The 12447-nt window shown below is 41.1% G+C and overlaps 1 protein-coding gene across 2 annotated transcripts in view; it reads right to left on the reverse strand.

Moving 5' to 3' along the window:
- MTM1 (myotubularin 1) overlaps positions 1 to 12447 on the reverse strand; it is a 39731-nt gene that overhangs the window by 6610 nt on the left and 20674 nt on the right. For both annotated transcript variants that reach the window (XM_081179024.1, XM_081179023.1), the window contains 6 exons: positions 9502 to 9585; positions 6926 to 7075; positions 5999 to 6187; positions 4093 to 4278; positions 3217 to 3423; positions 1023 to 1115 (listed from right to left, as the gene is read on the reverse strand). In XM_081179024.1, the coding sequence (XP_081035150.1) occupies positions 1023 to 1115; positions 3217 to 3423; positions 4093 to 4278; positions 5999 to 6187; positions 6926 to 7075; positions 9502 to 9585 (909 nt within the window). The remainder of the gene's footprint in view (positions 1 to 1022; positions 1116 to 3216; positions 3424 to 4092; positions 4279 to 5998; positions 6188 to 6925; positions 7076 to 9501; positions 9586 to 12447) is intronic.

Below are 12447 nucleotides of genomic sequence, written 5' to 3' on the forward strand. Positions count from 1 at the left end.
CACTACTTTGAAATTAATTTACAAAAATTATAACCCACCTTACTCTGCAATGCAGAGATAACACAGCTTACAATAGCTTGTATAATACTGAAGGCGGGATTTAACTAATGGGTCCCAACAACAGTAGGCCTACACAAGCTGTTTGTTCTACAGGGCTTCTATCTCCCCCCCACACACACATTGGCTCAAGAGGGTATGGGGAACCCCCAGAACAGCACACAGAGCAAGGAGTGGCAGGGGGTGGGGTTGTTCATCTGGCAAGCCAAAAAATGCTTGCCCTGAGAGAACAACTGCCTTAGTGTGTCACTGAATTCCTCCCTATAAAAATGCTGTTTTAAAGAGAAGCACAAAACACAAGACTCCAGGCAACCTAAGACCAGGGATGTAAAAGCCAAAACCAGCTCCCTGAAAGCAAATTGTTGGCCAGTGAAAGTGGCATAACATTGGCAGAATATGTTCCATCCTGCTAACTCCGGAACAAACTATGTTTGCTTCATCTTGACTAACTGAAGTTTCTGGGTGGTCTTCAAAGGAAGCCCCACATAAAGTGCACTACAAAAGAGCTGAATGGAGTATGAAAGACTATTGCCAGGTTTGACACTCCCCAAGAAAGCAGATAGTTGGAAAACCAGATGCGGCTGATAAAATATACCCTTAGCCATTCCTACATCTCAACACGCATAAGCAAAGATGGATTCAAGAGCATCCTGTTGCAAAACATGCTGAACAGCTACTTCAAAGTCATCAAAACCCATAATCAATGGAATTTTACCTTCCACAAATTCAGTTTGTTCACCTTCATTGATCCCACATGCCCCCCCCAAATGAGTCAGAACTTGCATTGCATCTCCAAAATTAGTCAGAGGAAACAAGAGAGAGCTGGGTTCATTGTCATACTGGTGATACCAAAGTCTCTGGATGACCTCACACAGGTCATCTTAGAGAACAACTCCCAGTCAATTTACTAGGTATAACCAGACAGGATTACATTCGTTACATTAGCCTTAGGCAACACAACTTACTTGTTTACAGATCTGCCACACACAGTCAATGAACTGGAGGAAAATAGGTGACCTATCAGCATCAGCATGATTTTTGTCTCCATGACCAATTCTCTGAAATGAGAATCACACAAACCTCACTTGAGTCAGTTCACTCTGTCTTGGGAATCTCAAGATGGCCGGTGGCAAATGTAAGATTGACTCAATGCTGACTATTCTTCAGTGAATTTAAATGAGAATTAATGGTCCAGAATGAAGTTCACTCTTTATAAAACCTCAATGATTTTATAGTTGCACTGTTTTGTGTGTTGAGCCAAAGGTGGCACCCTTTCTTTGGCAACCCTGCACCTAACCACTCCCACGAGCCCTCCATTGGTCCTCTGGCTCAGAACACTTTGGCTGGTTTGTGTCCTTGAATTACCACAGTTAAAAGACCAATGGGCTTTTAAGTTGTACTGATTTCAAGAGGGAGTTAAAGCACAAGCTTGGCTGGATTATGTCCCTAATTTGGAGCGTTTTCTCTCAGTTTAGCACCCCAAGTATTTTTATACAGAAAACTGTGAACCTATTATGTTTAAGAATATGCATTTTACAAGCATTACCCATTTCCACATTATGGATAATAAGGGGAGCATTAATATGAACGACAATAAGTCTATCATCTACAATTCTTGCAGGACCACCCCCATGTTACAACCGCCCAATCATTTTTCACTTTCTAAATGTTGAACAACACACTGCTAAAGTGACAGCTCATTTATTCAAAGGTGGCCCCATTTGCCAAATAACTTGAAACTAGTTGGCACAAACAAAGGCTTTTAAAATGGACTTGGAGTTGTTTTCAAAGGGCACATTAATTTATTATTGAAGCAGCAGTTAGCTGCCAAATTTTCAGTTATGCTCCTATACAACCATGTGGTTTTGCTTAGGGCAAAGATTTAGAAGCCATGTCTCTTTGGTCTGGGAAAATCTGCTCACATACACATAGACAGCCCAAGTTTGCTATAAAGGCCTAATGGTAAATGAACACAGGTAAATTAAGTTTGTGTACATGACTGCTTGACACAAAACACTATTCTTTAGATCAGTGTTAAACCAACAATGCTAGTGAAACTGTTTTACTCTTGCAAATATGCTTTTAATCTCATTACTAATTTATAATGGATTTTATTGTTTTTGTACTTTAAAGCTTCACACAAGAGTCTTAAATTTTAAGTAGAGGTGGTGAACTAATGTCTTCCTGGGCCATATTGCACACAGAGAAGCACTACTTCAAACGCATGTATAAAAATGTCACTATCAAAATGTTCCTGGAGGAAGACACATAGGATATAGGCTGACTCTGCAACTGAACTGATTCTTCCAAGTGTCAAAGCAAGTTTAGTATATCCAATCAAGTGTCAGGCAGTCTGCAAAACACATTTAAGCATAGGCTGCTGAACAGAACTCATCATTAAAGAGCCATAGTAAAAGCAAAAGAGCACAAAACATAATGCCTTAAAATTACACACCAAAACTCGCACCAAAATTGCCTTGCTGTGCATCAGAAAAATAAACACTGACATTACATATATCTCAACAAAGCTTAAATGCACCCTATGAGGTAGATTGGTATTACCCACATATTGCAGATGGTCAGTGGGGGTGCTTAAGACTGTCTGAATACTTCTAAGACAGTCTGTTATAGATTGCGGGGGGGGGGAGGTGTGGAGGGGGGAAAGTGGCACTTGCCTAAGGACACACAGAGAGCTCATGGCAGAGGAGATATTTGAACTGGAAACTTCCTAGTTCATTATTTCAGTCTCTTAGACAAATGTTACACCACAGCTAGGAAAAAATTTGAAGGTCCACTTGTCCAAGAGATATGTGTGGTTGCACTTACACCCCACATGTGCTCATATGGGGGCTCATATGATTGCGGCATACTTGCATGAAACCCGAAATCCCACAGATTATGTCTGTTCTCCCTGCCACCTCCTGAGATTGACAGTGTTTCACACCAAACTCATGTTTTGGCTTGGTGTTCTGTGTGAGCACCAAACTCAACAATGCTTAGCATTTTTTAATGTTCAAAGTGCTTCAAATGCACTCTCGCAAAAACCCATACAATAATCCTGTTTGACTAGCCACCCACATATTACAGACAGGAAACTTGTGACAGACAGATAGTGGCTTATCACATTGACCCTTCAGCTTGGTTCTTATTTGTTCTCACCGAAGCAAACTTGTGTCCAAAGCTTATCCATTCTTTCTGCACCAAAACTTGAAAGCCCACAATCGTCCGGTAGTAGCTGTCCAACATCAACATAGCTAGAGAGGTGAGTTGTGCTGTACGGTCCCAACCATCACTGCAGTGTACCAAAACCGAACTCTTTCCAGAGGAGACTCTGTCTGCTACTTGAATAGCACCTGTTAAAACAAGCTGGCGAAAGGAACAAAAATACAATTGAGGTAACACTAAAGTTCTAATTAAAAAACTGAGACCACAATCCTGTGCTGCATAAGTGCACAAGTGTCAGGCATAGGTCAGCAATAAAAATAAAAAAGCACCCAGTGTCAGTGAAGCTAATCCATTATTCAAAGTAACCAAAACAGTGCAGGGCTAGCAATCACAGCAACGTTTCCCAGTAGGTCTTGCCCCAATAAGGCACTTGCAAGGACTGAAGGCCTTCCGACTGCTCTCTAAGGTTCCTCCTTCCCCAGCAGCCTATGGCTCCTTTGCCTTGTCTCTCATTGCGTCCCCCCTCTTCATTTCTCTCTGTGTTCTGGGAGACCAGGGGGGAGAGAAGCTGGTCACAGCAAGAGGGGGAGGCTCCTTGGCTTCTTCAGCTGCCTGCTTCCACTCTGCCACCTGGCCCCCCTCCTCTCCCGCCTCTGAGTCTGAACCACTCTCTTCCCCAGCCTCTTCCTGCTCACCAAACCCTGTTGTCTCTTCAGCTTCCAACACCACCTCCTCCCAGTCTGCTCCCTCTTACCACACATTGTCATCCCACCACCATTCCCTTGGGGGTTCCCCAGCTGGTGCCCCCCACCACTTCTCTGCATCCAGCCAGTCCATGACAATGAGCCAAGTGCTCTTTTTCATCCATACCTTGATATGTTCAAGCCAGTGGGTGGACTCCAGGCTAGATAGCCAGTGAGATTCCTCTACATGAGGGTAAACAATGTCCTTAAGCTTTTTCAAAGATTCCCGCATGACATGAATATTATGAATATCTAGGAAAACCAGCTCAGCATTGGCATATGCATCATCACTTTCATAACCTCCTCCAGTTGCCTGAGAGTCAAAAAAGGAAGTGTGTGTGTTTAGCCTCCATTGCACAATTACTACAATATCCCCCCCCCCCCAAGGAAAACAATTGGCAACTTAAAAAATAAAGAGTGGTTACATCATACCATATTCTCACCAAAAAGAAAGTAAATTTGAGTTTAGACAGTTTATAATATATTTCAAAGCTTTCCACTAAGCAGCAGTATCTATTTACCAAATAGATAGAATCAATAAGTATCAGTACACAGAGCAAGAAGGAACTACTAAGGGTTTATGTAAGTGGACATGGTTCAAAAGGCATTTCTTTCTATCACAAGAATAGTATGTTTAACATCAAACATCTAAGTGGGTATTATGTAACACAGTCCAAATTTGCTAGTTTCCAGCACCATAAGCATTTGACCAATTAGTATTGCTTTAATCACAGCCCCAGGGCCTTCTAATTCCATTTTAAAGCCTCCTTTCTTCTAATAAAATCTTTCCAGTTCAAGCTTTGGCATCCTAATAACTTTTTTTTTTTTTTTTTTGGCCAAGCACAACTTAAAAATAAGCAAATGGCACTACAAAGAAAACAGTCTTCATAATTTAGTTGCTAAATCTGCTCCATGGCAAGGGCTAGTAAAGAGACGAAAAGTACGCACCCCTGAGGAGTTATGGAAACTCTGAACAGACTTTCCAAGGCATTTGCTGTCATCACATTTCCCAAAGCAGAGCAAAGTTTAGCCAAGTTCTTTTAACTAAGGAAAAGCAAGTGCTTCTTTTTTTAACCAACGCTACGTAGTATGTTAGGCTGCAGAAGCCTATCTAGGCCCTGTCTGTCTGGAGCAAAAGGAGACAGTTAAATTTAGCTGTGGGAGGGGCTGAGTAATCCTGGGGTGTGGGTCGAGAAATAACAAAGCAAAGAGAATAGCCAGAGTGCAGGAGGGAAGGAATGCAACCACTAGACTTATCATAAACAATTTCCAAATTTTGCATTTTTCTCCATTTAAAGCAATTCCCCCACTGTTTCCAAAGTTTAAAAGGTCAGAAACACTGTTCTTCTTAGACTAAGGAGAGAGCTGCCAGACGCAGTCCTGGATATCATAGAAGTTGCACATGAAGAAGCAGACACACAAAACCAAGAGAATGCATTTGTATGCTTATCATTTCCTCTATGAACCTACCCATCCATTCAGATCTGCTGGCAAGGCACTACTCCAATTCTTACCCATTAGGGAGTCCTAACCTGCTCACCTTTGGTACTCCCTTTTCAATCAAAGCATTTGGGCAAAGTGGATTAAACTAGCTAATTTTTTTATTTGTGGTTTCCTGCTGGGTTTATTGGAATTTTAGCATTCCTTCCGGTTGCATTTTATTGCCCATACATTTTTCAGTTATTTTTAAGTCACACAGGGTTTACAGTTAACAGAAGCAGGGCAGAATGGTTTAAAATAAACCAGATCTGGAGATGCCATGCCCATCCCCCGCCTGCCAAGTTTAAATCTTGTTAGGAGGAACTTGAACTCCTACCACAAAGGCTTACTTGAAGCAGATTCTGCGGCTGACACAAAATGATAACATTCCGGTCAATCACGAAAAATGACTGTGCAGAATATGATGCCATTTACAAATGACAAATCCAGAGAGCATTCTGAAGTAGCAGCTATTTCTAATATCTACAAAATACACTGCAAATAAAAGGCTCTTTAGCTACTGTTATAGTGGTGCTATGAAGACATTCACTTACCTTATTGGCTACAGCATTAACACTGGGTCTTGCATCATAAATAGTCAGTTTGGAGAGCTGGCCATTTGTTTCCCTGATGAGCTCTAGATACCTTTCATCATCTTTGTTTCTTTTGCCACTCATACCAACAAGTGGCTGGCTAGAGCGCGTGATAACGGCTTGGTTCTCGGGATGGATCCATGACAACACCTGTGGCACAGAAATACAGTTGGAGCCCAATTGCAGAAAAATTGGAAGAAAATGTACTTTGCATCTGCTGAAGTTCAATTCTCTAAGCAAGTCTGGAATTAATGTTAGACACCCTTTTAATATTACATGAGCACCACAGAAAGCATATTTCTGTGGATTCATCTCACAGCACTCATGTGATATTGAGAGGCCTGCAGGTATATGGGTGAAGCCAATCATGGAAGTCCTTTCCAAAGAATGGAAGTGCATGCTAAGATAATAAGGTAACTTTTGAAAGGGCACCGCAGTCGAGGATGGGAAGTTAATAGTTCTGAAAATGCGTTCAACAACAACCAGTTCAAAGCTAGAATCCTTCACTCATACAAGGAAGATAACAGGAGTGTTCCAAATACCGACAAGAGCTCGACTGAAGTTCACAAGGGAATTAATTAATTTCCCCTTTTTTTCTTTTTCAAATTGAAGCCTTTAATTTTGCTCAAGACTAGATAACAACTTTTAAGATATCATTCACTTTTACAATTAAGTTATCTAGTCAATTATACAATAGTCTCACTTTAGAAAATGCTGAGGTTATTTAAATGTAAGATCATAAGCGGACAAGAATAGTTAGCAACTTAGAGGCATTTTATAATAGCTCTCTTCCTGCTTTGAAATACACAAACAGGTTTCTGTTTTCCAATACTCATTTGCTCAGCAATTCTCAACTTCAAAAAACAAGTGATAGATGAAATCACTTACAGGAATTCTACCTCGGGACCTGAAAGCAGAAACCTTCTTGAGATCCTCATCTGTGGCATTATATGGCACTACCAAGAGGGATGGGTAAGTGTCACAAAGTGCATAATGCTCATTGAGAAATGTTATCCTCCACTGTTCATTGGGCAGACGCTTAAAGAGAAAAGAGATAATATTTATGTTTCACCTTCTTGTATCTGCTTAAAAGCATGCGTCAAGGAACATAACTGGTGTGCTATTATGGCCACAGGGTGGCAACAACCTACCAATTTACCATGGATAGCTCTAAACATCAGAACAGGAGATGTGAAGAAGATAAAGGCTCACATGTGAGCAGACGCAGCTGATAGGGTGTTCTCTGTATCTTAAAAATTATAAAAACAGTGAGGAACCTTAGAGCCTTTTTCTTCTCTGGAGTTTGACAAAAAAACAGAAGTGATTGGAATTTGCTCTGTCAGAAGGTATTTGTCCTACAGAAAAATCAGTAATTAAAATGTAAACCAAAAATGGTACCAAAAATGGCAATGGAAAGCAGCTGAAAGGAAGCTTCCTTCTACAACCTCTTTTCACCATTATAACTCCCAAATATCCATTACTTGTGTTTAAGGGTCAATGAAGTTGAAGGCAGGTTCTGTGTTCAAATTATACAATTAATTTCTGCAAGGAGTCTGCTGACCTAACAGGATGTTGGAGGACGACCCCCAAAGCCCACCATATTATTGAGAAAGGATGACTAGCTCCCCATCTGCACTTGCATGCAAACTGGGATTTATGTGGGCTTTTGAATATTTTTTCACCTTTTCTTAAGATCTGGATCTCTAACCTAGGACCATACAGATAGATTCTTGAATCTGAATACTCCATATTCCATCAGAAAAATTACAAGAGGAAAAAAATCCGTGAGAGTTATGATTTATATTAACATGCATTCAACTTTTTTAAATCTATGTTTGTAATTCTCACAATGCAGTATGAAATGAGGCTTTGGGATTGTTCTGAGGTTAAATTGGATGCATCTTACTTGAACCAATTTTTCATCTTGTCATTTTCTCTTTTTAAACTGAAGTGTGGTATTTTGAAATGATGTGCACAGAAGAGGCCACTTAAATTGTGCCCTAACTGCACAAATCGTTTTGAATTATGTGGAATAAAAGCAGCAAAAAAGCTGGGTGCATGATCTGTAAAGATCAGTAATGTCAGAAATGTCTAACTAAAGGTTTTTTAAAAATCCCAAGGCTAGGAAAAAACGCCTACACACCTATACAGTGAATTCCATTAAGAACTGAATGCTTTACTAAAAAATATTTTTCTTCTGGATTCAATATAGGATGCCAGTTGTTGTTGTCGTCTCAAGAGACAATGGAGTGCACCTCTGGGGGTGAAGTCAAACGGGTGGAAAATCACAGCACCTGCTGTGGCCGAAGAGTAACTCCTTAACTGCTGCCTCCTACATTGTTTCTGCTGCATTCGTAGCACCAAACTGACTTCTCTGTGGCAGATTGTACAGTGGTGCCCCGCAAGACGAATGCCTCGCAAGACGAAAAACTCGCTAGACGAAAGGGTTTTTCGGTTTTGCGTTGCTTCGCTAGACGAATTTCCCTATGGGCTTGCTTCACAAGAAGAAAACGTCTTGCGCTTTTTTTTTAAAGCCGCTTGAAGAGGCGCAGTTGCGACGGACCGTGCTTCGCAAGACGAAAAGACTCACGGAACGAATTATTTTCGTCTTGCGAGGCACCACTGTATGGAGTTCCTGGGCTGCCAGATGATAAGGCCTCCCTCTTGGCCTTGCTGAGCAATACATGTGGCACCAGTTTGGCTGCAGGAATTGCTGGAAGGAGGCATACAAGATGCCATCCAACTGTGTTATCGAGACTCCACTTTGAATTTGTGTAGGGTTTGTTCCTTAGTCTTTTCTTCTCCTGAAGAAAAGGCAGTGGGTAAGGACTTTTCCTTTGGGTTTACTCCCAAAGCCTTTCTCACAAAGGAGTATAGCCTTAAGGCAGCAGATGTTTAGGATCAAAGTCTTCCTTCCGATAAATGGGTACCTTCCCAGGTTGACGAGCCCCACCTGCCCCTCACTTCCCTCTACATCACGTGAAGTAACTGCGTTCTTGACCATTGGACCCACTAACGGTCTCGTCCACTCAATCTGCAGGAGCCTGTCTTCATGTGCAGGGGAAGTCCCTAAGTCACTGAGGGTTTGAGACCCATCAGCTACTCTCACCTAGTTTAGCCAGCCAGTTAACGACATTTCCCAGGGTGTGGTCACATACTGGCAGCTTCCAGTAGCCACAGGTGAGAGCTGAATGCAGAGTGGGGACCAAAGGTGGACAAACTACCCCCAGAAGGAGGATGACATGTCCCCCACCAGTACAACCCTTCCCATAACACCCCAGAGATGGTTCAACATCACACCTGTCAGAAACTATTTCATGAGTCAGATTCAAATGTTTTGTAACTTAAAAAGTTTCTCTGTATCCTATTTTTCTGTTCATTTAACCTGATTCAACCCCACAGTATAAACAAAATGTCACACAGAGAAACAGCTCTGCAGATGCTGTGGTAAAGAAAAGACTTACCTGTCTCCTGTATTCAACCATAGGATTGTAGACCAGCCAGCCATTTTCAGAAAACTTCTCTTCATTTGCAAATGCAAAAAAAGGCTAGGAATGAAAAGAAATATTAGTCCTCGCAATTGCAACAGACAAAAGTATCTTCAAGGGGACAAGGCTGTCTTCAATTACGTCCCTAAAATAGTCAGTGACTGCTTTGCACATGTTCCTATCAGAGTCACTCTTGAAATTCAAGCAGCTTCCCTCCTGTTAAAAACATGCTTTCATTTCCATTTTGAAATGTAAATGCAGAAGAGGATTTATCTTTAAAACCTAGTTATATGCAGTTCCCTGTTCCATCAAACAGAGAGAGATGTCTTTTCAAGCTGAAGACTATCCAATAACACTCATTGTTGTGTAAGACAGATTAGTTGCCATCAATGAGAGAAAAATGTGGGTCGGAGAGATGGTATTGTCGGCCATCTTCCAATGCGCCCCTAGTGGCCCCTACCCTGTCTAAGCCTTATGGGTTCAGGAAAGGAATGTGGGAATGCAAACTGCATCTCTTGACCACATTTAGTTGCTTCTGTGTCCATATTATTCAACTTCAAACTGGTTATAAATTATGGGTTAGGAATAACGGTGCAGAGATGACATTAAGCGTGCGGGAGCGGATATACAGTATTTTGGGGCCAATTCTGAACACTTCATCTCAAGTTTCAGTTTATTTAGGCTCTTGCCAATATTAGTAATCTAAATTACACCTACTCCAGGAATTCAAATATTTTAGGTATGCATCTTTTATTTAGAAACACCTCCAAAGGTGGACTAATGTCTGTGAATATACCAGGGATTTTGTGCCTGAAGTAAAAGAGAGAGCAAGAATACACTTCAGTCTTAAATCCTTGTCAGAGATGTAAGAGCCCTCTCCACCCATATGGCCAACTTTTAAATGGCAAGGAATTGGCAAGGAAGGGTGAAAGTGAGGTGAACTGAATATGAAGTGCATCCCACGAGGTACAGGAAACCTTGGCAGATGTTACTAGAAAGATCTCATGCAGCTAGTGAAAAGTGAGCTGCTAAAATATGACAGAATAAGGTGAACTGAAGAAACGGGGCATCATTAAAATCCACAAACTGCTTCTCTATTCTTGTTTTTACAAAGGCAAGAAAATCAATTCCAGGGAAGGGTGGGGGGGAGACGATAATCACAAAAGCATTTTTGAAACAGACTAGTTCCAGTACCACAGGACTTACAAGAAAACGTTGAGCAACATTCTTGTTCAAATTCTAGTCTATCTGAACATGTGGTATGGAAAGCAAAATGCTCTCCATAAAAATGATTTAAAATTGTATTATATGCTTACGAGCAAGAACAGCAAATCAGGAGCAATATCCTTTGCATATGTCCCTGAAGAAAGCCTCCTGTTATCTAGGGAAATTATCCAGCCTCTATCCGTCAAATGGATGGGAAAGCTAGTGTGCTGGGTGCCAGAATTTTTGCCCTTGAAACAATACTATTCACACAGGGGTATTTAAAACACCCAGAATCTCTTAAAACCACTAGAGTGGAGGTGGTAGAAAGAAAATACAAACAGTCCTGACCATAAAGAAAAGTACTGAGTATTTTGCTCTGGTGTCGTAATTTAGAGATGCATGAGATTTTATTTATTATTTTGATTAGAATTATATAGCACGTTTTGAATGGTTGGTGCATTCTTAATACAACTGTATATTCAACTTTTGAATAAAATTAAAGTGAGGGGACTACATCCATTCTAATCTTTGGAACATTTGCTTCAGCATATTGTGCTCTGCAAAAGCTGCACAGTGCCACCCTGTCTGGAAAATAACCATCTCTGTGTATTTGCAGAGTAAATGTAAAAAGCGGCAAGAAGAACTCCCTCCCCTTGGCTAAAGATTGAGATGCATCCCTTGGCCATGTCTGCCCAAACACTATGCAACACCCTTGCTGGCCCATCTGCACTTGCCTCCTAGCAGGCAGCCTGAATGCATTTTTTAAAGAGAGCTTTCGAAGATGCTGCATTAACACTGCAGTCCAATTTTTCATTTTTGGGCTACTTGCAATTTTTTAGCTTCTGGAATTATACTGCGATGTTGATTTATTTCTCATTAGCTGCTCTCAAGTGTTTTTCAGAATACAAAATAGGAGGAAATGCTTTGGGAACAAGTTTATTCAATATACAACAGTAGTAACAAAATGCCCAATCCACAGCTGAATATTGAGCTTTGTGTCTCTGAAGAAGCCTGAATATGCTGCTCAACACACAGCTCTGCTCATTAACACCTGAAGAGGTATCCTGATTACCCAAAGCAAAGCACCAACATCCAAGAAACTAAGGAGTGATCAGATGATAATCAACTTATCATGTTTTTCAGCTATCACCTGGCATGCTGATAGTGTTAATACATGAAGCATTTATACACAATAAAGGAAAATGAGAAATCAGTTTGGGATTTTTTCTCTTATGTATTTGTAAGTTGTATGCAATCTACGCGTGGGTACACACTGGGTACACAGTTATGTGCACAAGGGTTACATTCTGAAGATGGAACATATATGCATAAACGCATATACCTGAACCGCTGTGCAACACCTCTTAAGCTCTCTTAAGCCTTGTTTACTGGACTCTGGGATGCTCTTTCATGGGCTCTGGTAGGTTCTCGTGAGATCTCGCAGGGCCATCCAAGTTCCTGCAAAAGGCTCCCAGATCCCAGTAAGCAAGCCTGGCACAAAAGGAGCTTTTAAGCTTTTAAGTCTAGTGTGCAATTAATTTGTGGGATTCCAATCGGCTGGCTTTCCACTGCACAAGGTTGAAATAGTGGAGGTTAACCACGCCCAAGGTTGAAATCATGCAGGTTAATTGTGCCCAAGCTGCAATCATGCTGTACAGTACAATTTCCAACACCCTTCCATTTTAAAAGTGCCACATGTTGGCAATGTTTGATCAA

This window comes from Podarcis bocagei (genome assembly GCF_964188305.1).
Source record: "Podarcis bocagei genome assembly, chromosome: Z".
Classification (NCBI taxonomy): Eukaryota; Metazoa; Chordata; class Lepidosauria; order Squamata; family Lacertidae; genus Podarcis; species Podarcis bocagei.